The 27,393-nt window shown below is 42.5% G+C and overlaps 1 protein-coding gene across 1 annotated transcript in view; it reads left to right on the top strand.

Moving 5' to 3' along the window:
* Nucleotides 1-27,393, top strand: part of LOC145391972 (mitogen-activated protein kinase kinase kinase 4-like) — a 503,013-nt gene that overhangs the window by 103,968 nt on the left and 371,652 nt on the right. Inside the window, exons 8-9 of the mRNA XM_080266482.1 lie at nt 2,499-2,643; nt 12,453-12,668. Of these exons, the coding sequence (XP_080122608.1) occupies nt 2,499-2,643; nt 12,453-12,668 (361 nt within the window). The remainder of the gene's footprint in view (nt 1-2,498; nt 2,644-12,452; nt 12,669-27,393) is intronic.

Raw genomic sequence — 27,393 nt, 5'->3', positions numbered from 1 at the left:
CTAGTTAATTGCTGTCCGTGCTGGACCCGAATCGTGCTGGACTAACGCGTGTTGTACGCGAGGGTACTGTAATTGGAGGGGTCACAGTACTGTACAGTAGTATTGTATCATATAGTGTAGAATTAAGTGTTGGAGTAAAAGAGTATGATCTTTTGAGGCAAGCAATGTACGGTGGCTTTGTATCATATAAAAAACAAACGAGTGAAAATGGAAGTGACCTTGCCATATATGTTGAAGTAAGTGTTGTTACAAAAAAAAAAGAATAAGAATAAGAATTTACTGCCTTTCCTGTAGTGAAGTAAGAACATAGCCAGGTAAGTGCCCTTTATATGTAAGATGCTGGAAGACAAAGAAAGATATGGGTATAAAAAAGTGAGCTCAAGTGTAAACGAAAGCGACCTTTTGTGGCACATGTATAGAAAATGTGCTGAAGTGAAAGTAATCTTTCGTGGCAAGTATTTTGTATTGTGGAAGCTTTGATATTCTCCCCTCCTATGCATTAAATGGCATAGTATTACTCCGGAAGAGCTGGAAGAATTGGATGAATAAAAGGAGCAAGCTGCTATTATAGGGTGTGAGATCCATTCATGGGCATTGGCGGGGGCAGGCGAAGAGGAATGAGAAGGTCTGGTGCAGCAAGGGGGAGTGTGAACAGGGCAGCCCCATCTGGTACATGGGCAGCTCTCCATAGCCACCAACTCATCAGCTCATATGGATGCAGCTTGCTGCAGCTCCAAAAATTACCTCCATTCCAATCCTTCTACCTCCACCTAGAGACCTGGAGACACTTGTAGTGGAGATGTAAAGGATTTTTTATTATTCTGATCATTAATTGAAAGTTGTAGGTTCTGTAGTTACTGAGTTGAAAAAAGTCAATTTTCCAAAAAATGCTTGCATATGGGTAGGGCTCAGTGCTCTAGACCGTTAAGCATGGAGGGCTAAGGTTTGATAATAAAGTTTAAAAGTGAGACGATGTTTTTGAGTAGAGATAATAAGTGGAAAAGTTTGGAATGTTAAGGTAGATGAAGTCGTCGGTGAGTGTGGTGTACCTTCTGAACTGGATGGGAATAGTAGCATTCTGGTGAATATTTGTGATGGGGAGGGCTTGGCATTAACCAGTACCTTCTTTAGGCATAAAATGATCTCCAGGCATACATGGTGAGTGACAAGGAGAGTGAGTGGTGAGTTGGATGAATGACTTACAGTGATAGATGATGCGTAGCCTATGTGTGGATAAGTGAATGAGAAGATCTGTGTTGGATATGAGAGTGTATAGAGGTTGGGGGAGTGGACTATCTGACCACTGCATGTTAGTGTCCAAGACAGAGGTGCAAAAGTGAACAGAAGAGGTAGACAGGAGGAAGCAGCTCCTTTAAGAAGAGTAGAAAGACTGCAGGAGGATGGGAAAATGGTAAAATACAAGAGAGAAGTAGAGGAGCTCCGGGTAGGTATGGTCTGGAACATATGGAGGGAGTGGAAGGCATGTGTAATATATTCACAGTAGAAATCTGTGCGGCCTGTGAGGCAGTGTGTAGGGTGAGGAGGAGACATGAGGGGGTGCAAGGAACAACATGGTGGAATGATGAGGTGAAATGAACTGTGGCATAGAAAAAGAGAATTGTATGTAGAGAAGAGGAGAGGTGAAAAAAGACTAGTAAAAATGTAAGAAGCAAATGGATTAGGAGTTTGGAAGAAATCTGAGAGTAAAGTGGAGGGAATGTAAGAAAATTATTTGGCAGGAGGTCAGGAAGGTAAGACAGGGTGATAAGGGAAACAATAGAGGAATGAAAGATAACAGTGACAAAATGGTGGCAGAGAAAGGAGAAAAGGCTAGCAAATGGAGAGAATACTTTAAAGAATTGCTGAATGTAGGAGGCAGGGGTGCCATGGATGTGGGTGGCTGAGGAGTGGCTGGGAGAGGAAGAGGCAAGTTGGAAGGAGTTGGTGGGCAAGGATATTGGGGAGGTCGGAATGGGGAGCACCCTGGGAATTGGAGGAGCGTGTGGTGGGATGTTGAGGTGTGGGGGAGAGTTGGTGGTTGGGTGGATGTGGGGGATGTGCAGATTGGCCTGGGAGGAGGGTGAGGTCCCAGAGGACTGGAGGTTGGATGTGGTTGTTCCCCCATGTGTGGCAATCTTAAGTGTGTTTATTTTTTCAGGTGATGGGAAGGGTATTGGATGGGGTATTTGCTGATAAAGTTGGGGTGGTGACCAAGGAATTGGTTGGAGAAAAATGGTGGGGGGGTTGGTAGGGGAGGGGGTTGTGTAGATCAGATGTTTGTTCTGGGATGTTTAGTGGAGGGGTGTTAGGGAGGGGGGGGGGAGATTGTGTGCTGTCTTTGTGTATCTGGGGAGGGCATATGATGGAGTGACTGGGTGGGACGGGTTTGGAGGATGCAGAAGCTGTGTGGGTAGGGTCAGAAGTTGATGAGTGCTGTAAAGAGTAAGAATCAGTGTGCAAGGGCTACAATGTTACCACTTAATGCTGTATCTTTACAGAAAGTATGTGGAGAAACTGCTGAGAAACAAAGGGATGAAGAAGACGTTTGATAAGGTTGGTGAAGTGATCCGTGATGTGATGTCACGCACAATGTGTATCTTGGAGGACTCCACACGATGTTCTCACACCCACTCCAAAAAGAAAGTGAGTGCTTTTTTAACTGTGCATACATTGGCACTTTCATCATGTTTTATTTATTTACATTCCACTGTATTGAAAGCTTGAGTACCCGTTAGTCAGGAACAGTTATAGAACTATTATGATATGATACTTCAGTCAGTTTAAATATGAACATTTACAGGATTTGCAGATGCATGATCACGTGTACAGAATTTTGTAGTGGTTCATTTTTTGTGTTATTCACACTTTGACACTTTCATCACATTTGATGTAATTAAATTCCATTGTATTGATAATCTGAATACCTTTTATCAAGAATGGTTATAGAACTGATATCATTTGAAACTTCATTCTGTTAGGTACTAGCATTTGTAGGATGTACAGTTGCATGATCACTTGTACAGAATTTTGTAGTGGCACTTTTTTTTAATTATTATTCTTATTATTAATAGGCTAATGGTAATAGGTGGGGGCACTCACCATCCACTCACGATATAGCACTGCTGCCCTTTCTACTCCTCCTTCCATTCTTCTTTCTTTCTTTCCTTTTTCTGTCTTTCTTTCCTTCTTTCTTTCCTCTTCCTTCTGTCTAAAGGTGAACCTACACTGAATGACAAGCCAAATGGTTTCCTGCACACCGGGAAACCATTTACTATGCTGGGTGGTTACCATATAACCAGACTATGGCGCCTGGTGGTTTAGTGGGTAATTATGGCACTCCAGCCAGATTGAGCCTGTGTCAGTTTATATCCAAGGGGTGGTTGGGGTTTATTGCTCACTCAATGCCACTAGGGATGAGTGAGGCTGGTTACTCTCATCTTAACCTGTGGATTGCTCAATTATGTTTTTTTTATCCCACCCTGTGGTGCACAAAAAATAAAGAAAAAGAAAGTTCTTTTTAGTGTTTGTTTATTATAAACTTGAAGATAATCATCCAGGGCATCATCTGGTGATAAAAAATCTCTGTCTTTGCATAGGGCCATGCGTAAGTTTACGTAGGGGAGTAGTGAAAAAATGAAAAAAAAATTGTTTTTGTTTATTATAAACTTGAAGATATGTGGTAGGTGGGGCCACCCATCATCCACTCACTCAGTGTAGAGGTGCCATATGATCTCCACACTGAATGACAAGCCAAATGATTTACCTGTACCCAGGAAACCATTTACTACGCTGGGTGATAACCATATAACCGGGGATTTTGGCAGGGTTAAGTGTTCCACAGATTCCCCTATCCAAAATCATTTACCGTATTTCGCGGCATGTAAGACGCACTTTTTTGTCTCAAAGTTACCTTAAAATATCCCCATGCGTCCTGCACGCTAGACTAAGGCAGGTTAGTTTGGCTCCATTGAGAAGAAACTCTTATAAAGATGATCATCTCACTGCTTAGCAACCACAGGTGTTTTCTACAGTATGCAGACTTGATTTTATTTTAAAAAATAATATACACTAGTGTGTATATGCAGCAGATTTAAGAAACATGTGAGATCAGAAACACACAAAACTTTCGCGGGTTTGTTAACAGCTCAACTGGCTAACATCGTGAAGATATTTAGCGGTTTAGCAATTTAGCAGTTTAGCATCCGCACTATTCCAGCAAGCTAACGTACATGATCACTGGTGAACTATCTGCTAACCTTCTGAAAGGCAATCATGACCACTTTGCTTGCCATCCATTCACTAACTAGCAAAGCAATCATACTGGAGAGATGCTGGCTAGTGAAACTGCCAAGTCATCAAAACAGACTTTTGTCACGTATGGAAATTCAGTAACCCTAATTAGGTCAGTTACTTTTGTGACATTTTGTGAGTGTATATATGCAGCAGATATTAAAACACACAAGTTCAAGAACACAAAGCATTCATGGTTTGTTTTCAGCTCAACTGGCCAATACCGTCAAGGGGTTTAGTGGTTTAGCAACTTAGCAGTTTAGCGTCTAGTGTACACCCTACTCTAGCAAGCTAACACGCTCACTGGTGAACTGTCTGCTAACCTTCTGAAAGGCAATCATAACCACTTTGCTTGCCATCCACTTACTAACTAGCAAAGCAGTCATACTGGAGAGATGCTGGCAAGCGAACCTGACAAGTCATCAGAATTGATTTTTGTCGCATATGGAAATTCAATCACCCTCATGTGGTTGGCTTCTCTTAGTGACACTTTGTTTCATGCCTGACAAGAGTATCATAGAAGTGAACAGTCTTATTATACCAGTAACGAAAAACAGGAAAAACAGTTGTAACATTAAACAGTACTGCCTGAAGTTACAGCTTCACTTTTTCAGCCAAGTGAAGTACTTTAGCAATGTCTATGCAACTCAGGGCACACCCAATTACAGTATTTTGTTATGAAAATAGGATAAAATTCACTGAGTAACATAACTGATGCAATATCTGAAATAGCAGTGCCTGACGTACATTCATATCAGCGTCCGCCATTTCTGCTGTATTCTTAGCAGACGAAGCGATCAGAATGATTTACAACGTTCACTCTCTGCATCTCTGCTGCCTAAGCAAAGCTCTCATGATCGGCCATGGGGATCATTTTGGTCGGAACGTCCAAATTGGTTAGGTTAGGCTAGGTTAGGTTGTAAAGTCGTTTGCCATTTTGGATGTTACGGCCGAAACGACCAGAATCCTAAGGTGTAGGTGAGAGTTTGGTGTGGGTGTAGTTAAGGAAGTAGGAGTGGGAAGAGTCAGGCTAGGGAACTGATAATCCGCTTATTATAATCCCTTCAGCCCAGCAATGTATTTTATAGGGTAGTTTATTCATTCTCGCCATATGATTTTATTCAGTTGAGGAAACATGTACTGAGGAGGTTAATGTGGGCTGTATCAAATGCCCCAAGTCTGAATATCGCCTGTGCTCAGTTAAAACGATTGCCAAGTTAAAGTCGTATGAAGTGTGGTATAAGCAATTCAATGGATGGTACTGAGGACCATTTACTGTATGAGAGTGACAGTGAAACAGTGATGATGACCGTGGTGATGACTTCCAGTGATGCTTCAGGACTTGGGGAAAGTAGTGATGAATTCTTTGAAGACGAGTGAAATTTTCACCATGTCAGTAATATGAAGTGAATATAGGTTTTAGGTGATCATGACAGATGCAACCATGGAAAATTTAGGATCAATGGTGCTGTACACCTTTAGTCTTGCACTGACGATGTTTGGATGAATAAATTGTTTGAGATGTTTCATGTCCTTAAGTGATGATATTTATATTGAACAACCAAATACATTTTGATGTTTTTGACATATAATAAAGCCACTGGGTACTCCAAAACGGACTGATGTAAATGTTTCAGAGGTGAGCGAATGTTGCATGTGGTGTGTACATGTGTGCATGTGTATGTGTACCATAGCGACTAGGAGGCAGCAGTGTTAAGACCAAAAATGGATGTTTTCACAGTACTCGAATGTTTTGAGATGGATGTCTGTTTTTAGCAAATTCTGGTAAGAGAAATATGCATTTTTAATTGTTGATGCAGCAAGGAAAACAGCTGACAGTAAGGGAGTGATACTGGGAGAAGAGGGTAGAGACAGTTGTCTAGCGCTTGGGATGCAGCAGTGTTGCTAAGGGATTGTTTCACCATTCTCGACATGTTTTGAGATGAATGTCTGTTTTTAGTAAATTGTGATCAGTGAAGAACGTATTTTTAACTGTTGATGCTGCAAGGGAAACATCGCTGACAGTGAGGAAGTGATACTGAGAGGAAGGGGTAGAGACTGCTGTCTAGCGATTGGGAGGCAGCAGTGTTACTAAGGTGTAACAATAGATGTTTTCACCATACTCAGTATGTCTTGAAATGAATGTTTATAGTAAATTATGATCAGTGAAGCATGCATTTTTAATTGTTGATGCTGCAAGGCAAACATAGCTGACAGTCAAGGAGTGATACTGAGAGAAGAGAGTAAAAACAGCTGTCTATCCTGTTCCCAAGCGGCCTTGCTATATTGAACTTTGGTTGTAAAACATTGTAATTTGTGTATTTACAAGTGCTACCTTTTTATATTATTTGTGGAGGTAATTACAGGTTAGTTAGAGTGCATGATTAATGATGGTAGTAGTCTGATATTGTGCTTGAGTCAAGGCAATGTGAGGAAATTCCGTAACAGGTGTGGAATATGACGGGGTTCTTTTAGGATAAATGAACTGATGTGAACATTCATTGTACTTTATGTTTTCGTCAGTAAATGAAAGAATAGAGTTTATTGACTTCATTTGTGGTTTTAAATTCATAAAATATTAAAAACAGTGTTTATATCATTTTACTGATACATATTTATCAACAAAGTTGAGATGGCCTCGTGGTTTGAAGTCACTTTTTGTTAAGACGGGGTTTTGTTTTCTCTTTTCCTGTATCATTCTTTGTACATAAAAGAAGAAACTAAAGGATGATGAGCAGTACTGAATAGATTCTGAAAGGTGAGTGTGTATCTAAGTGATAGTGGCTCATATCAGTCACGTTTTGTCAAGAAGGGGCATTGTTTTCTTTTCCCGTACCATTCTTTGTATATAAAAAAAAGAAACCAAAGGCTGATGATCAGTAATGAATAGATTCTGAAAGGTGAGTGTGTATCTGTGTGGTAATGGCTCTTATCAAGAAACCTTACTGCAGTCTTGGTTGGGGCAGACTTTTTTTTCACAGAACTGCCCTGCCAGAATTAGGTGCGTCTTTCACAGTGCTGCGTCTTACATGCCGCAAAATACGTTAATCATGGCAGTCGTTTCAGAGAGCCTCGGAGGGCCCAATACCTGCCCGGGGCCCCAACCAAATGGGCAGATTCGCATGGCCGTGTGGAATGTGAGAGGTGTGAATGAGGAGAGCAAGAGGGTAGAAGTGGTGAATGTGTTCAAGAGTGCGAGATATGCCGTGATGGCATTGTGTGAAACGAAGATGAAAGGGTGCAAAGTGGAGGAGTGGGAGGGTGTGAAATGTGTAAGATTGGGAATGAATGGGCGAGGAAGATGCAAGGAAGGAGTTGCTTTGTTGATGAATGAGGTGTGGCAGAGTGGAATGAGAGACTACAAATGTGTCAGCTCGTGGTGTATGTATGTCAATTTCAAGTTTGAGAAGGTGAAAGTGGCAGTGATTGTAGCATATGCACTGTGTGAGGACAGGGGTGAGAGAGAGAAAGACAGATTTTGGGATGAGCTGGATGAAGTAGTGGGAGAAATGGATAGGAGCCACAAGGTGATCATAATGGGGGATATGAATGGAAGAGTAGGCAGTGGTCCTGAGGATGACATAATGGGTTGGTATGGAGTACCAGGAGAAAATGATATTGGGGAGAGACTGAAGGATATGTGTCAGGAGAGGAGGTTGTGCATTTGTAGCTCGTATTTCAGACACAGAGATGCACATAAATATACAGTACATGGTATAGAGGGAACGGGGATCGGGTTGAAAGAAGCCTGATTGATTACGTGCTCGTAGAGAGGTCAATGATGGGAATGGTTGCTGACACGAGGGCTGTGAGAGGACGATGTGGAGGTCTGTCAGATCATATGATTGTGGTATGTAAGATCAAGCTGAGAGGAGTGAGGTGGATCAGGAGAGAGAGGAGCAGTCAGGGAGAAAGATTGAAAGTTGAGAAGCTGAAGATCAAAGAAATGGCAGATGAATACAGGACCAAAGTAGAGGACGAGTTAGAATTACTGAATTGGAATGAAATGGATCTGGACAGACTGTGGAATGCACATAGGGATTGCTTAGTTAGGAATGCTAAAGCGGTGTGTGGTGTGGCAAGAGTAACAACAAAGAAGAAAGGTATGGCATGGTGGGATGAGGAGGTAAAGAGAGCAATGGAGGAAAAGAGGAAGAAGTGGCTGGAGTGGTTACAGGATAGGGGTTCAGTTGAAATAAGAACTGAACATGTTGAGAGCAAGAAGCACGTAAAGAGACTAGTGAAGAGGAAAAAGGAGGAGGTAAATGAGGATCTAGGAAGAAAAATGAATGCAAACTACTAAAATAAGAAAGTTATTCTGGAAAGAGGTGCGGAAATGTAGAAGTGAAAATGGAAAGAAATGGGATGGTGTGAAGGATGCAGGTGGTAGATTATTAACCCATGGAGATGAAGTAAGGACCAGATGGAAAGAATATTTTGAAAGCCTGATGAATGGGGATAGAGAGAGCAGAGCAGCTGTTAACATGATTGGTTTTGGGGGTGTGCAGAGATGGCTTCAGTGCCAGGAGACGTGACACTCGCACAGGAGAAGAGTGCTGTGAAGCGGCTGAGAAATGGGAAAGCAGCTGGGGTTGATGAGGTGTATGCAGAGATGCTTAAATGTAGTGGAGAGAATGGAAAGAAGTGCTCGTTGGAGATATGTAAGAAGGCATGGATGAGTGAAACTGTGCCTGCAGAGTGGAAAATGGCTGTGATTGTACCCTTGTACAAAAATAAAGATGAACGAAGTGAGTGCAAGAATTATCATGGCATAAGCTTACTGAGTGTGGTAGGGAAGGTACATGGAAGAATTGTTATAGAGAAAGTAAGAGAGATATCAGAAGTCCTAGTGAGTGATGAACAGGGTGGCTTTAGGAGTGGCAGAGGATGTGTGGACCAAATAGTTGCAGGGAGACAGGTAGTAGAGAAGGCTTGTGAGAAGGACCATAAGGTGTTTATGGCATTCATGGATCTGGAAAAAGCATATGACAAAGAGGACAGAGAAGGATTGTGGAAAGTTTTGCGCATGTACGGTGTAGAGGGTAAGCTGCTAGGTGCCGTCGAGTTTTTATGATGGTAGTGAAGCATGTGTCAGGGTTAATGGACATCTAAGTGAATGGTTCACGATCAGTGTGGGCGTGCGACAAGGTTGTGTGATGTCCCCATGGTTGTTCAATGTATATATGGATGGTGTGATGAGAGAGGTGAAAACACAAGTAATGGAGAGAGGGATGGCATTGGTAATGAATGGTGATGGATGGAACATCTCAAATTTGTTGTATGCTGATGATGCAGTACTGCTTGCAAGTACCGGACAAGAACTTGGTAGGCTAGTGCAGAGTTTTGCTGATGTCTGTAAGCGTCGTTCCTTGAGAGTAAATGTAGAAAAGGGTAATGTGATGGTTATTGAGAGAGAAGGTGACTCTCAGTGCAATGTAACAGTGAATGGAGAGAGACAGGAATTGATGAGAGAGTTCATATACCTGGGTACAGTGATAGAGCAAAAGAAATTGAAAGTAGAGTGACTCAAGGAAGAAAAGTAGCTGGTGCAATGAAGGCCTTGATAAGAAACAGAGGCTTGAGTGTTGCAGCTGCACGAGGCTTACATGAAGGAGTGGTGCCAACTTTAACTTATGGATGTGAGACTATGGTGTGGCATGAAAATGAAAAGTCAAGAGTAAAAGCAGCGGAGATGGGACTGCTGAGGAATGTATGTGGTGTACAGAGGGTGGATAGGATATGAAATAATGTGATTTGTGAAAGATGCGTAGTGAGGAAGTCGGTGGACACCAGAATTGAAGAGAGTGTACTGAGATGGTATGGTCATGTGGAGAGAATGGATAACAATAGAGTGGTGAAGAAGGTATATCTGAGCGAATTCGAAGGAGGGAGGATGCGAGGTAGGCCAAGGAGAAGGTGGAGAGATATGGTGAATGAATGTATGAGGCAGAGAGGTTTGGAAGTCGGTGAGGCTAGGGAACTGACAGGAGATCAAACTGGCTGGATGAATTTTGTGAGAAGTGCATGATCAGGGATTTTTGGCACCCCTTTTTAACGTGGCAGCGTCTGGATTGACTCTGTCATATATGATTGTGTGAAGCTACAGATCGTGGTGAATGTTTTTGGCATATCAGATAGAGCCAGGATTCCAGGGGCTTGAATGATGAGTGAATGGAAGCATGGCCCATTGGATTGGGCAGTTTTGGGCTGTCTGGACATTGCCACTCCTCACCCTGTCCTTGGGTGAGAAATGAGGTCCAGATGATGATGATGATGAAGATAAACATCCCAGGCATCATCTAGTGGAAAGAAGATAATCTCTGTCTCTCTCTCTCTCTCTCTCTCTCTCTCTCTCTCTCTCTCTCCATCTTCACATAGCTCCATACATAAGTATGCGTAGGGGTGGAGTAATTAGCGGTGATGCATGGCCAGCACAGCTTGAGCTGTGGCTCGCAACGAGACGCTACCCAGCCTGAGCTGTGACTCACAATCCAGGGGTTTAATGTCAGGACCAACTTACCTAACCCCAGGCTCCTGTGGTCCTCATAGGGCAACATAGTATTAGATGATATACATATGTACAGTATGTAGTAAAGATACCTAAAGTTTGTTGTCATAATAGGTAGGGTAAGTTTATTTCATTCGTTTAATTTACATAATAAGAGAGTCTCAGTGTTGATGTTGCTGATATTGAGATTAGCTAGTAGTTGATGGTTTCATGAAGGCCCTTTCTGTTTGTGAAGTCTGTCCTGCGGTGAATAAAGTTGTGGAGATTGCAAAAAGTAAATAGAAAATGCATAATTGAAGAAGTTAGAGATGTGTTAAAGTGTATGTTAGTGATGTGTTCTAAAATATTTTTCCTTTTCCATACAACTGGTCCTGTAGATTGAGGGGAACTGATAAACTAGTGATTTTTCTGTAATTAACTATGGAATTAATACCAAAAATAAATGTCAAATTGATGACATAAGAAAGACTTGCTGTACATGATATCAGACATTGTCAGAACTCTCTTCAGTGTCACTAGCTTCATCTTTGTGACCTACGTAACTATTGAAGTAAAGTCAGTGTACAAGTTTTGAAGTTTTGCACAGCTTTCCAGAATATATTTCTTGCATGAGCTGTAAAGTGTCAATAGATCAGTTGATAATTTATCCATGTGTATGGTTGACTGACCCCATTATTAGGTGGGAGAGGAGGTTTATGAGGTGTATTCAGTAAGTATCTGACCATAGGCTCTAAAAAAAAATATAGCTAACCTGTTGAGCTAAGACACTTATCTCCCTCAAAGTAGGCCCACTTTGACTTGACATAAGTAGCCCAGAGTTCTGTCCACTGCCTGAAACATTTTTCAAAGTCTGTTTTCCCTATCTCCTGAAGGTGCTTCATCACATTTGTCATGATCTTTTCTCTCGAATGAGCATTTCTCAAGATATGTTGGAGTGTGCAAATTCCGATCCAGACTTTCTGAAGACTGTTATCACTGGAGATGAGATTTGGGTGGACGGGTATGATCCAGAAACCAAAGCATCCCGATGGAAACATGCAGGGTTGCCTTGGCCAAGAAAAACATGACAGTTCTGCAGCAAGGTGAAATGCAAGTTGACAGTTTTTTCGACTACCGTGGTGTTGTGCATCACAAATAAGCACCAGAAGGTCAAACTGTCAACAGATATTACAACCTCGACATTATCCACCATCTACATGATGCAGTTCAGTGGAAGAGACTGGACCTTTGGAAAGCAGCAAGTTGGAAGATGCACTATGACAACACCCCTGCCCATTCTTCTCAACTGATTCAGGAATTTTTGGTGAAGCACAATATTCCGCAGGTCAGGTAGGCTCCATACTCACCAGACATGGCTCCGTTCAACCTTTGCTAATTTCCGCTGTAGGTTTCCCAGTTGGAGATGAGAGAAAAGATAATGATGAATGCGACGAAGCATCTGCTGGAAATACCGAAAACTGACTTTGAAAAATGTTTCAGACAGTGGAAAGAATGCTGGGCTGCAATTGTCAAGTCAGAGGGGGCTTACTTTGAGGGGGATTGGGGCCATAGCTCAACAGGTTAGTTAGTTATTTTTTAGAGCCTAAGGTTGGGTACTTTCTGAACAGACCTTCTAGATGATTTTCTTGTTAATGAATGAACTTACTTATTTCAGACAGACTCAGATCTTTCATCGGTGGCACTGGCTGAAACCTCCCAAGAGCTGAGTCGCCATGGACCCTGGATGTCAAAATTTGAAGCCATGGATCTACCTCCGTTTAATGCTCTCTTCATCTTTCTGGCATCCGTGTCCCTGCAGATGATGCGAGAGTGTCTCAAGCTTAGGCTGGAGCAGATGCCAGAAAAACCCTCCAGGCTAAGTATTAAGGAGGTACAGTGCAGTTTTGTTTTATGTACAGTTGGCCAAGAAGAAAATGCAACCAAAGATGCTTAGTGTGTGGTGTGGTGATATCTGGGAGCTGCTTCATAGTAAACTGATAAAGCAGATCTCTTCTCTCAGACTTTCTCCTCCAATTCCACCTTAGACGATTCCGGTTCTGTTCCTCCATCACTTCCCCCCTCTGACTTCCTCATGGCTAACATTAACATTTCTTCAGCTGATGTATTTTCTGCCATTGCTGGCCTCAGTACTAATAAGGCATATGGGCCTGATGGAGTCCCTCCTGTTGTTCTCAAGAACTGTGCTTCTGTGCTTACACCCTGCCTAGGCAAACTCTTTCGCCTTTGTCTGTCAACTTGTACCTTTCTTTCTTGCTGGAAGTTTGCTCTCATTCAGCCAGTCCTAAAGAAGGGTGGCCATTCCCAACCCTCTAACTATCACCCAGTTGCTTTAACATCCTGTATCTCAAAAGTTTTTGAGTCTATTCTTAATAGAAAAATTTTAAAGCATCTTTCCTATCACAACCTTCTTTCTGATTGTCAGTATGGGTTCCGTCAGGGACGCTCCACAGGCGATCTTCTCACCAACCTTTCAGACTCCTGGTCATCCTCCTTTCGGAACTTTGACAAAAGCTTTGCCATTGCACTTGACATCTCAAAGGCTTTCGATCGAGTCTGGCATAAATCTTTAATTTCCAAACTGCCCTCTTACGGTTTCTATCCTTCTTTCTGTGCCTTCATCTCTAGCTTCCTTTCGGGTCATTCTAAGCCGCTGTTGTAGACGGCTATCGTTCTTCTCCTAGATCTATTAACAGTGGTGTTCCTCAGGGCTCTGTCCTATCACCAGCTCTCTTCCTTTTATTCATCAATGACCTTCTAAGCTGTACATCTAATCCTATCCACTCATACGCTGATGACTCCACCCTTCACCTTTCCATTCGATTCCCACAACGTCCATCTCAGCAGTTACTTCAGCAGGCAAGGGATGAGGCTATGGCACACCTAATGTCTGACTTGGCTCGTATCTCTGACTGGGGTAAAAATAATCTGGTTGTTTTTAATGCATCAAAGACTCAGTTTTTGCACCTATCAACCCGACAGAATCTTCCACAGGTATACCCACTTATGTTTAATAATACTCAACTTAATCCTGCATCATCCTTGAACATGCTTGGGGTTTCATTTGCTCGGGACTTGTCTTGGAAAGATCATATTACATCTCTTGTAAAATCTGCTTCCAAGCAATTGGGTGTGCTAAGCCGACTCCGTTCCTTCTTTGCCCCTGCACAATTGTTGACTCTATGCAGGGGTTTTATCCGCCCCTGTGTGGAGTACAACTCTCATGCGTGGGGAGGCTCCCCACATACAGCTCTTTTTCAATAGGGTGGAGTCAAAGGCTTTTCGTCTCATTAACTCTCCCCCTCTTACTGACTCCCTTCAACCTCTGTCTCTTTGCCGCAATGTTGCATCTTTATCTCTTTTCTATCGCTGCTTCAATGGTCACTGTTCCTCTGAACTGTCTGCATGCATTCCTCCACTTCTACGACAGGCGCGTAGCACCCGTCTATCAGCAAACTCTCACCCCTTTTCTGTCCAACTCTCTAATGCAAGAGTTAACTGTTACTCCCAGTCCTTCATTTATGCAACAGGTCAACTCTGGAACTGTCTCCCTCTGTCTGTATTTCCTGCTTCCTATGATCTCCAGTCTTTCAAACGCAGTGTGTCCAGGCATCTCGAAATGAATGGATCTTGAATTTGGCTCTCTCTTGTATTTTGTTTTTCTTTTGGAAGGAACAGTTTTGCAGGCTCATGGCCTTTGGTTCCTTCTTCCTCAAAAAAAAAAAAAAAAAAAAAAAAAAAAAAATCAATGGATCACTCAGAACCTACAACTTTTGTAAGGGTGCACGTGATTGGCTGAAGCGTTCAGTATCCGAACAAATGTTTTGTCCCATATTTATTACTGAATATTAACTACATGGCAAGAAGTAATGTACTGTATATAGATGGTGTCTATGTACTAAATAAGCAAGCTGTAATTACAGTTATAGTAAGAATAACATGTAGCAATGAGCACCGATTTATATATGGTATTGTGTTAGCATTGAGAAAGGTGTTTCAGGGTTAGTTTAGAATGATTTTGACCTTTGAAGCAGCAGAACCTGTCCAAGGCACATTGTCTAATTGGTGTCGGTATCTATCGAGATGCAAAGTTTCCTTACGAAATGGGCTAATATGAGACATTAGGTAATTACACATGCTCTGAAAATTAGTGTAATATATAAGTGATATAAGATTGGCCATTCCAGTTCAACATCACTAGCAATGCATATTTTGTAAATAATTTATGCAAGTCTTATAATATTCCCTCAGTATGATGTCATTTATAATTAATTCATTTTGGTTACAGAAAGTTAAATTTAAATAAGAGAGAATAATTGCCTGCTCAGCTGAAGGAACTGCCTTAACTATTCCCCATAGTATCATGATTCATAACCGAATACTTGATGCAGTTTAAATACTTCATTGCAAAGTGATAGTGACAGCAGCAAGTGTCCACACTGTGAATCTGGTAGCACGCTACTTGTAGTGCTCCACCCGTGAGTAGGGGGCTCAACCCCGGGTAAATTACCCCCTGCGCAGTCATTGCAGTCATTCTGCATTTAAACACATTTTTCGTTATATATACGCAAGGTCCATTGCCTGCATCAATGGATATATTGTTTGTGTATATTATGGCCAACGATCCAAAAGTATTTGGAATCTAAAAAAACAGCTTAGGTAGGCTGCAATGGTCTAGTAGGTCAACCAGGGATCAAACTCACTATCCTAAACTTGCAGCCATTCACTCTTCCTCCATTTCCCCATGTCAGTACACCTCACTGCATTCACCATCAGTTCGACAACAGATATAACCTGACTACCTTGCATATTGTGATGTTCGTGTATAAACTATAAACACCTATTAAATGTTTGGATTTTGATATGATTCAGTGTTGTTTGCTTTAATTTCATAGGATGTCTACTATGAGGAGATTGCTCCAGTCGAATTGGAGGGGCCTAAAAGCCATGCTCGACATACCTCTTCACACCACCCGTCGTTCCCATGAATCCTTCCTCCCTTCTCATCTCACTTGGGTGTGGAAAGGAGGGATACCTTTAACAGTTATATATCTTCATGCGTATCATTGCATCCATATGTATTTTTGCTGGGCATCAGTGATATTTTATTTTTTTTATTTTTTTATTTATTTTTTTTGTCAACCATCACGTATTTCTATGCAGTTCAGGATGCAGTAACTATTTTATGAAAAGGAGGGTAGCAATATCTAGGTAAGAAAACTGTGAAATGACAAAATAAAGACGACGGGAATTTTCGTCATTTAACCTTACATTACACGAACACATATATGCTGTGTACTGTTAATTATACAAGTATCAGGAGAAATTGAAAGATGAGTGGAGCGCAGTGAAAGATCGGGAAAATGGCAGCGTGGAGGAGGAATGGCAGTTGTTTAAGAGTGCTGTGGTGGGGCATGCAGAAGAGGTGTGTGGTGTGAGACGTGTGGGTGGTGGTGTAAGAAAAGGAAGTGAATGGTGGTGCGAGGAAGTAAGTATGGCTGTGGCCGAGAAGAGACGTGCATATGAAGTGTGGCTGCAGAGGAAGGATGAGATATCATATGAAAGGTATAAGGAAAAGAGGAATAGAGCGAGAAGGGCTGTGCGTGATGCTAAAGTGACAGCAGATGAGAGGTGGGGTAGGCGGCTGACAGAGAATTTTCAACAGAATAAGAAAATGTTTTGGAAGGAGGTGAAAAGGGTGCGAAAGGGAGAGTCTGGGAAGGAAGAACGAGTAAAAGCAGAGGATGGAAGGATGTTAATTGAGATGGATGCAGTAAGGAAGAGATGGGCAGAGTATTTTGAAAGATTATTAAATGTAGAGGAGGAAAGGGTGGCTGAGATTGTGGCGGATGGAAGGGTGCAAGGAATAAATGTGTTGGGAGAGTTGAATGATTCTTTGATCACGAAGGAGGAAGTGGAGAAGGCAGTAAAGGAGATGAAAACAGGGAAAGCTGCAGGTATGGATGGGTGTGCTGTGGAATGCCTGAAGGGTGGTGGAGTGACTATTGTTGACTGGTTAGTAAGATTGTTGAATGTGTGCTTTGAGAAAGGTATGGTGCCAATTGACTGGGCAAGTGCTTGTGTGGTCCCGTTGTATAAAGGCAAGGGTGATAAGTATGAATGTACTAGCTTTAGGGGTATAAGTCTGTTGAGTGTTGTAGGTAAGGTGTATGGTAGAGTGTTAATTATGAGAGTTAGAGAGGGTACAGAGGGAGTGATTAATGATGAGCAGTGTGGCTGTAGGAGAGGGAGGGGATGCGTTGATCAGGTGTTTGCTGTGAGACAAGTGTGTGAAAAGTATTTAGCGAAAGGCAAGGATGTGTTTTGGGCATTTATGGATTTAGAGAAAGCGTATGATAGAATTGATAGGGAGGCTTTGTGGACTGTTTTAAGATTGTATGGACTTGATGGTAGGTTACTAAAAGGGGTGAAAAGTTTTTATGTAAATAGTAGAGCATGTGTAAGAGTGGGAAATGCTGTGAGTGATTGGTTTCCCGTGAGAGTGGGGCTGCGACAGGGATGTGTGATGTCACCTTGGTTGTTTAATATTTACATGGATGGTGTTGTAAGGGAGGTGAATGCAAGAGTTTTAGGTGGTCTGAGTCTGGTAAATGTTGATGGTGGAGATTGGAATCTGAAGCAGCTGCTGTTTGCAGATGATACTGCACTGGTGACTGATTCAGAGGAGAGATTGAGACAGTTGGTAGAGGAGTTTGGAAGGGTGTGTGAAAGGAGGAATTTGAAAGTAAATGAGAATAAGAGTAAAGTGATGAAGTGTACGAGGTTGATAGATGGTAGGGGGATGAATATAGTTTTGAATGGTGAGTTGCTTGAGGAGGTAGATTGTTTTAAATATCTAGGGTCACATGTTGCTGTGGATGGAAGAATAGATGCAGAAGTGAAGTTTAGAATAAATGAAGTAGGAAAGGTGCTGGGAGGAATGAAAAAAGTGTTTAAATGTCGTTCGCTTAGAATGGTTGTAAAGAGAAGGCTGTATGAGGGTGTTGTGGTACCGACTGCATTATATGGGGCTGAAACATGGAATATGGGTGCAGCAGAGAGGAAAAGTTTGAATGTAATGGAGATGAGGTGTCTGAGGAGTATGTGTGGAGTGACGCGTATGGATCGGGTGCGAAATGATGAAGTGCGAAGGAGAACTGGAGTTGTTCAGGAGATGGCTGGTAGAGTTGAGCAGAGGGTGTTGCGATGGTTTGGGCATATGGAGAGAATGGATAATGAGCGATTGGTGAAAAAGATAACTAGATCTGATGTGAGAGGTGTAAGGCTGAGAGGAAGACCACGAATAGGATGGATGGATAGTGTGAAGAGAGCGCTGGATGCGAGAGGGATGTCTGTCGAGCAAGGAAGAGTGGCTGTGCGTGACAGAAATAAATGGAGAGAAATTGTGAATAAATAAGTGATGACGCAGCCCTGAGGGGATATTCTCCCGCATTTGGTCTGATCAGCTAGTCAGGTCAGGTGCGGGTAAGGGGATGGGTATGTTATGATGTGGCAGGGGTAAACCAGCTCTGCTGTCGGGCCCTGCTGCGGATGTCACTGATTGCATTGCGCAGTTGACCCTTGTGCGGTGTGGTGCGGTGAGGATCTGTCCGTTCTCCCCTTTGGGGCTAAGATGTGAATGAATGTGTTTAAATGGATGAGTAAATGGAGAGTGTGTCGTCCTGTCTCGGCTACCTCCCTTTCCTTGGGGGAAGCAGCCTAGGTATATAGATAGATAGATAGTCTAAACTGATATCATCAGATAGAAGTTTGTGCTTAGTAATACTGAGAGCTATATCGGACACCAACACGTTCACCAAGATATATAAAGGTTGGTAATGAGTATTATACCTACTTGTTCTTTAGGAACAGTGAAGGTTAATACTGTATTTTCCTTTGATCAGTGATACTCTAAGGTGTTATTAATCACGGGGAAGTGTGTATCAGGACTCCAACACGTTCTTGTAATTCACAGTGTAGCCATGCACTCAAAAATCAAACCACTGCTTTACATTTATTTTTATTTGTAAACATTCTGTTCATACCTTTAATGCACAAGTTTTATATTTCCACTTTCTACATATTATCCCACTGTAAATATACATTTAATTTTTACTCATTAACATTAGTAGGGAAACAGAAATATCAACATGCATGAGAGTTATTAAATGTGCTTCATAAAAGGCATGACAAGGAAGTGTTGCAAGAAGCAATATTACTGGACAGTTCAGTACTTTGTCCAGCCACCAGTCTTCACAATTACGCTGTGGAGGCGCTCTGTGACGGAAGCCACGTGGTTGTGAATGAGAGTCTGTTTCCCTCTCAAGACTAACCACTCCGATGTCATGTGTTGCATGAGTTGCTCTGGCGTTCTTTCCTGTGCTGGCTCCCACGTATTCACAATGTTATCCCTCACGTTTTCTATAGGGTTCATGTCAGGACTGTTGCTAGGCCAGAGTAGATCAATGTGGCGCTGTTCGTCAAACCACCGTTTCACTACCCTAGCTGTGTGAGCAGGGCTGTTATCCTGTATGAAGATAATGGTCTGTGGATGTGGGAGGGCGTAGGAGTGGACAGGGGGCATCATCACCTCCTCAAATATCTCCAAATACTTACCTGGAGTGAACCTATACTCTGTCTGTGTGACCTGTCCAACCCCCTACAGGAAAATCCATCCCCACACGTTGCAAGTCACATGACCGTTGTGAGCTACCTGGTAGATGTTCTCATCATACCTAGAGGACATGTTATATAATGTATAAAGACATGTTTTGGTTTTTATTTTGTATGTTCACACTTGTAATATATATATGTATGTATGTAATATATATATATATATATATATATATATATATATATATGTATATATGTATATATATAATTACCTCGCATTGTTTCTCCTCCAGCAATGAAGTTTCCCATGAGATGTGGAGCTGAATGTTTTCTCATCAGAGAAAACTACTCTCCCCCAGTGGTCCAAGCCTTCCTCCACATAACGCTGGGCATACTGGAGCCGAAATTCCCGATGATGCTCCGTTAACCTGGGTTTGATCGCTGGTGTTCGGTGGCTGTAGCCCATTTCCTTCATCCTCTGCCGTATAGTCTCCTCAGACTCATCCAGCTGCAGCTGTTCTCTAGCTGCAAACGTGTTGCTGAATGGATGGGTATCAAAATTCACACACGCAGATCCCCTTCAGCCGTGGTTTTTCTAACCCGTCCAGGTTTAGGGTTATCTCTCAGGTTGCCTTCCGCCACCCACCTCTTGAGCCAGCGATATACAGTGGTGCGGTGAATGCCAAGTTCCTCTGCTATATTGCAGGTTGATAGGCCACTCTCTCTCATTCCTACTATCCTCCCTCGCAGGGCATGTTTGTCACCCTGACATTGTTCTCTGTTTGTTGCCATGATGTGCTATGATGGTGTAGGTGAGATCTATGGATCTCTGATCACATAATTTTATGATGTGAGGCAATGAATGACACTTCATGGCAGCACGCTCTTATTATCTCATCTCTTGATTCAACCTCCCTATCTATTCAAGACCAACATACAGTGATCCCTCCAATATCCGATGTAATAGAGGCAAAGGAATGTCCGGATAGTGATCCTGTTCGGATATTGGGCCCCAGCCTCCGGACTTGTACTTATGGACCCTAACTCAGAAAAGTACGTATACAACTCCCTCTGGACATGCATAGCATCTATTTAAGACCCAAATCACACCAATTAGGGACATAATAGACTGAAATAAATGCAAAAGAACCATAAAATGAGGTTTTAGAGGTAGGTTTATACAATATTAAACATTCTGGGTACTTACATTAAGTCCTTGGCTCCTGGACTGGTAGTTATGGACCCTAACCTAGCCTAACTCAGAAAAACACCTCCCTACTGCACATGCATAGCACCTAAGACACTATTCATACCAATAAGGGACATAAAAGAGTGAAATGAGGTGTTAGAGGTAAATATGGAAAATACAGTACAGTACAATATGGAACATTCTGGGTATTTACAGCAAGTCCCTGGCCATCTCGATGAATAACCTGCCTCCTCTCAGACTCTGACAGTAAAAAGGAGTTCCTGAAGCACTTGCAGTACACTGTTCATTAAGTCTTGCACAGAACTTAGTCATTTGCACTCAGAATTCCATTCTCTTTACACTGCGCACTCTTGTCTTGCGCTCCATTGTACCTTAATAAGTGTTGCACTCTGCACTTTAAGTCTGTCCACTCATAAAACCATTTTCTAAACAAAACACACTAGTTAATGTACGTTACATTGACAATCCGTTAAATCTTATGTCTTTTCACTCAGAACTCAAATTCCTTGACACTGTGCACTTTTTTCTTTCACTGCACAACACTGTAAATTCCCATGTGGTCTAGTGGAGAAGTTCTTGGAGTCTAATCACTGTCAGAGTCTGAGAGTAGCACATGCAGGTGACCTAGGGATGCATCACTGGGTCGTGGTGGTGGAGTACCCACTGCAGACAACTCTGAAGAGAGGTGCAAACTCATGTCAAGTGGTGACTCCACTGTGGCTGATGTGCTGGGCTGTGGCTTGGAGCATGAGGGCCTGTCTTGGGGAGGCAACGGAGTGGAGCCAGGGCTGGGCACAGCGGGGGTCACGGGCCTGAAAAAGCTGTCAATCGTTGATTGACGCAAGGAACGACGATTTTGACGATTAATGATGCGCTGCCTGAAAGCGCGCATTTCCTCCACAAGTCCCAAGGGCCCCATCTCCCTGTCGCAGTCCGGGTGCTCCAGGTAGTCCAGAACGAACTCTAGGTGTTCCCATAGTGCGCTCAGCTTGGGGATGGCTGGAGTAGTGTCATGCTGAGAGGAGTCCGTATCATCGTCGCCATCCTCTTCGGAATCTTCAAGCTGGGTACTGACACCTGCAACTGAAGATGCGATTTCGATATCAGACAGGGTCTGATACCCAGGATCGCCCTCGTTGTCATCCAACCACTCACGCACTTCATCCACATCAACACCGTCCCCATGCACACGTAGACGTGCATGGAAGTCATCCACGTCAAAACCTAGGAAATCGTGCTCCACATCCGTTCCGAGAAGCAGACGAGACCAACCATTTTCTAGAGTCTTGACAGGGATTTCCTTCCATGCACTGGCCCAGTTGTAGATGGCAGAATTGATGTTGTAGCGGCGAATGTTTTCCAAAGTCCGCTGGCCTCGCGTGTCCCTGCACTCGTCCTCGTCCTCGAGAACAACCATCACCTCATCCAGGAACTTCCAGCGGTACAGCCTCTTCGTTGCCACAATCACTCCTTGGTTCATTGGTTGGATGACAGCAGTAGTATTAGGTGGCAGAAATATGCACCTAATGTGCCCATTCTCAGCCACCAAGTCCTTGTTGCACGGGTGGGCAGGTGCATTGTCGAGGAGAATGAGGGCCTTTACCTGGTCGCGTGGGATTCCCAGTTTCTCTGTCTGGTAATGTATGACCTCCTTGACGAAATGGCGGTGGAACCAGTCTTTGAAGATCTGGGCTGTGAACCTTGCCTTCAAGGAAAGGTACCAGATGACAGAAAGGACACCCATCACCCCACGAAGACACCGAGGCTGCTTTGCACGGCCAACAGTAACGGGCTTGAGCCGGTGCATGCTGTTAGCATTGGCATAACACAAAGCAGATATCCGTTGCTTGCAGAGGTTGCGACCAGGTACACGCTTCTCCGTCTCCATGGCTAGAGTGTTCGTAGGCAAAGAGCGATAGAATAAGCCAGTTTTGTCAACATTGTAGACTTGACCGAGAGTTAGGCCCTCCCTGCCAATCAAGGGCTTCACCTTGTGCCGAAACTCGTCTACTCCATCCTTGTTGGTGTCCAAAACTTTGCCATGAGACTTACGGTTGGTAAGGCCATGTCGTAACTTGAACGCGAAGAGCCAACCCTCGGATGCCTTGAAGTCTAGGGCGTTGTGAAGCCTTGTGAACTTCTCAGCAGCAGCCTTCAGCTCCGTGCCATGCTCCATCACACCAGCAGCACTTTGCTGTCGATACCAAATCAACGTGGAGCGGTCGACTTCTGCATACTTGGGAGTATACATCACCTTCCTCTCCACGTTGCGTTTGCTTTTCGACGAGAAGTCAGCCGTGTACTGCATGAGTTTGTCTCGGGATCTCTTGATATCAAACAAAGTAGATCGGGCCAGGTTGAATTCGCGGAGGATGCGTGAGGTTGACCATCCCGCATCCACCTTGTCCAATATCTCCCTTTTCTTCTCCAGAGTCAAAACCACTCTCTTCCTCTTCTCAGGCAGCGGGGCCATCATCACACACACGAAGGAGAGGCACGAGAGCAGCAGGAGAGCCTGCAGCAGGTAAGGCACCACCACAAAAGTGAGCACATTGGCAGCCATGACGACGAGCGTGCACACACAACAAGAGACGGGCGGTGTGTGGGGAGGATGCAGGGGCGCTCAAGCGGACGACGGTGGAACAACGCACCAGAACACAGCTGGCCCGCGCTGCGTGCGCCAACTTCAAATTACGGGTGGGAAAAAGTCGGATTTTTTTTTTTATTATTTGCGGTTTTGGGCCTATTTTGGGAATATCGGATCCCGGGATGATATTGTCCGGTTATTGGGGATGTCTGGAAAATGGGCGTCCGGATATTGGAGAGATTACTTATGATGATTTAATTAATTACTTTCATTAATCAGTATAACTGACTCACACAATACATATTGGATGATATTCAGTGATTTTGATGCATGGTAAAATACTTGCCTTTCACTGTTTAGACCATTATACGAAACCATTCTGCTGCCACTAGACTCTTCCTGTGTGTTATAATGCCAACTTCTGTGATTATGAACTGATATTAAAGCACTTTTACTTGCCGTAGTTTATCATCTCACACGTTTGAATATGGTACAGTCATTACTGGTGAACGTGTTAGTGTCTGATATAGCTCTCAGATATTCTCGGTCGCAATATTACTAAGCACAGACTCCTATCTGACAATATCAGTTTGGCTAGCCTCGTATAATTAATGGTACGCAGCATACATGTCTCGGTATAATGTAAGGTTAAATGACGAAAATATCCGTCGTCTCTATATCGTCATTTCACAGTTTTCTTACCTAGATATTGCTACCCTCCTTTTTATAATATAGTTACTATATTGTGAACTGCATAGAAATAAGTGATGGTTGACAAAAATAAAGTAAAATAAAATAAAATAACACTGATGCCCGGCAGCAATACATATGGGTGCAATGACAGGCATGAGGATATATAACTGTTAAAGGTATCCCTCCTTTCCACACTCAAGTGAGATGAGAAGGGAGGAAGGATTCATGGGAACAACGTGTGGTGTGAAGAGGTATGTCGAGCATGGCTTTTAGGCCCCTCCAATTCGACTGGAGCAATCTCCTCATAGTAGACATCCTATGAAATCAAAGCAAACAACACTGAATCATATCAAAATCCAAACATTTAATAGGTGTTTATAGTTTATACACGAACATCACAATATGCAAGGTAGTCAGGTTATATCTGTTGTCGAGCTGATGGTGAATGCAGTGAGGTGTACTGACATGGGGAAATGGAGGAAGAGTGAATGGCTGCAAGTTTAGGATAGTGAGTTTGATCCCTGGTTGACCTACTAGACCATTGCAGCCTACCTAAGCTGTTTTTTTTATATTCCAAATACTTTTGGATCGTTGGCCATAATATACACAAACAATATATCCATTGATGTAGACAGTGGACCTTGCGTATATATAATGAAAAATGTGTTTAAATGCAGAATGACTGCAATGACTGCGCAGGGGGTAATTTACCCGGGGTTGAGCCCCCTACTCATGGGTGGAGCACTACAAGTAGCGTGCTACCAGATTCACAGTGTGGACACTTGCTGCTGTCACTATCACTTTGCAATGAAGTATTTAAACTGCATCAAGTATTCGGTTATGAATCATGATACTATGGGGAATAGTTAAGGCAGTTCCTTCAACTGAGCAGGCAATTATTCTCTCTTATTTAAATTTAACTTTCTGTAACCAAAATGAATTAATTATAAATGACATCATACTGAGGGAATATTATAAGACTTGCATAAATTATTTACAAAATATGCATTGCTAGTGATGTTGAACTGGAATGGCCAATCTTATATCACTTATATATTACACTAATTTTCAGAGCATGTGTAATTACCCAATGTCTCATATTAGCCTATTTCGTAAGGAAACTTTGCATCTCGATAGATACCGACACCAATTCGACAATGTGCCTCGGACAGGTTCTGCTGCTTCAAAGGTCAAAATCATTCTAAACTAACCCTGAAACACCTTTCTCAATGCTAACACAATACCATATGTTAATCAGTGCTCATTGCTACATGTTATTCTTACTATAACTGTAATTACAGCTTGCTTATTTAGTACATAGACACCATCTGTATACATTACTTCTTGCCATGTAGTTAATATTCAGTAATAAATATGGGACAAAACATTTGTTCGGATACTGAATGCTTCAGCCAATCACGTGCACCCTTACAAAAGTTGTAGATTCTGAGTGATCCATTGAAAATATATGAGTGTTTACTACAGAGCAGCTGCCAGATACCGCCACACACCAGCATATTTGGTTGCACTTTCTTCTTGGACAGCTGTACATATTTCCTTGCTCAGCATGTTGTATGGCAGGAGTCTTGCTATAGTGTAGCCACCTTTACTTGGCAGTGATTGTGTTGTCTTTTTGTAGCTATATTTTCTTGTTGCTCAGTGGCAGAATAAGAGAATATTTTAGCTTTATGAACATTACTTTCAATAGCTTCATCATAATTGGCTCAATATTGTAGTGTTGATCTCATGTGCGTCTCAGCATTTTATATACTGTTTATATTGCTATTTAAATTTTTTATACTACCAATAATGCTTTACCTGCAGTGCCCATCTTTGAAATACACTCCCCCTATGCTTGAATGACTATTTAGTATAAAACTTCACACTGTCAATACTGCCTGACCTACACTACCCATCTTTGCAGAGTGTACTCCCCCTGCCCTGCCCCACCATACACAACCATCCCGTCCTGCCCCACCCACTCCTGTCTGCCCAGCCCACTCTTTTGTGCCATACCCTCATCCCCATCCAACCTAACTCTTGGAGACTTCAGCAGAGGGGCAGGAATTGCTACACTACATATTAACTTCTTCAGTTCCTAAGAATCGTTCTCATTATATTCCTGTTACTACCAGACTGTTTTATTCTGCCTGGGAGAGACTTCTCAAACTGGAGGGATTTGGTGTAACTTATATTAATCCCTTCACTATGAGATACCCTTCCTAAGCTTAATAGAGTCATCTGGAAGTAGCAAGAGTAAAATGAAAAAGTCATTGGAGTAAAGGGGTTGATAGTTCATACATTGTTTTATACACTACTTGCTGCCCTGCACCTCCCCTCCCATGCCCTTATGTCCACATCTTTCAACACAGGTAGGCGGTTGAAGAAAGCTTATGTTTGTGCATTAGAAACTAGAGATATATAGGGTGGCCCATATATTACTCCATGTGAGTCATAAATGCTTAAATGGCAAATTCATGTGTGTTGGGGATGATTCATTCAGTGTTGTCAGTTTCTACCCTGCATCATTCTTAGCTTCCTGTAACCCTTTTCATGCTTTATTGTGTTTGCTTCTTTGTGTTCACTGGATGCATGATTGATTAGTAAGTTCATGAAGCAGCCAAAATGTCAGAGTATCTCAGACCTGGAGACTGTCATCCCCACAGCACAAGACTGGGGGATACAATATACAGTCCACTCCATTTCCTCAAACAGTCTGTAATAACATTGATGATAATAATTGCTTGTTTTATAGGGTTTGAAGATAGGATGGTGTTGTCCAGTAGTCATTCAGGCCATAAAACACGGTCCTGCAGTACTTCCCAGCCAGCATGTACTGTACACTTGTTTGCCTACTTATGCTCTTACAGCTTCTCAGATAGCCTAGCCTCAGGCCCAGAAAACTCCTTTTATCCAAAGCTTTTTTAATTTAATCTTGCTCTGAGAAAGTACTTAATCCTTATTATTTAGACCCAGCTCCTATTTTTCATTCCATTAGATGTTAAATGAATTGACAAATGTTTTTCTCACATCCACATATATATACAGTATATATATATATATATATATATATATATATATATATATATATATATAAAATAAAGGCCAATGTTTGTATGCTTGTTACCTATAAACTCGGCTCCCTTAGGGTCTGCCCCCACATATGATACATATTCTGAATCAGCATGATCCAGGGGGTGTTTTGGTATATAATTTATCAGGATTAATGTTGAAAAGTTACACTAGGTATATTGACCGAAAGCCCAATCAGCCCTCTGCAGGAGCTAGCCGAAAAAGTCCAGCCGGATGGCGGACCTTTTTGGCTAGTATATATATATATATATATATATATATATATACACAGGAAAGCCCTGAATTCACGGGAGGGTTACGTTCCCAGACCCTTCACGTATGTGGTAAATTCGCGTATGTGTTCTGCCCTTGTGTGCACAATTACGCATGTCTATAAGTATATTACATCTGAATAATACTGTT

This window comes from Coenobita brevimanus, chromosome 20, assembly GCF_032717465.1.
Source record: "Coenobita brevimanus isolate Jiangsu-jjx chromosome 20, ASM3271746v2, whole genome shotgun sequence".
NCBI lineage: Eukaryota > Metazoa > Arthropoda > Malacostraca > Decapoda > Coenobitidae > Coenobita > Coenobita brevimanus.
Note: the sequence above shows the minus strand (reverse complement) of the source record. Positions and strands in the feature narration are given on the sequence as shown.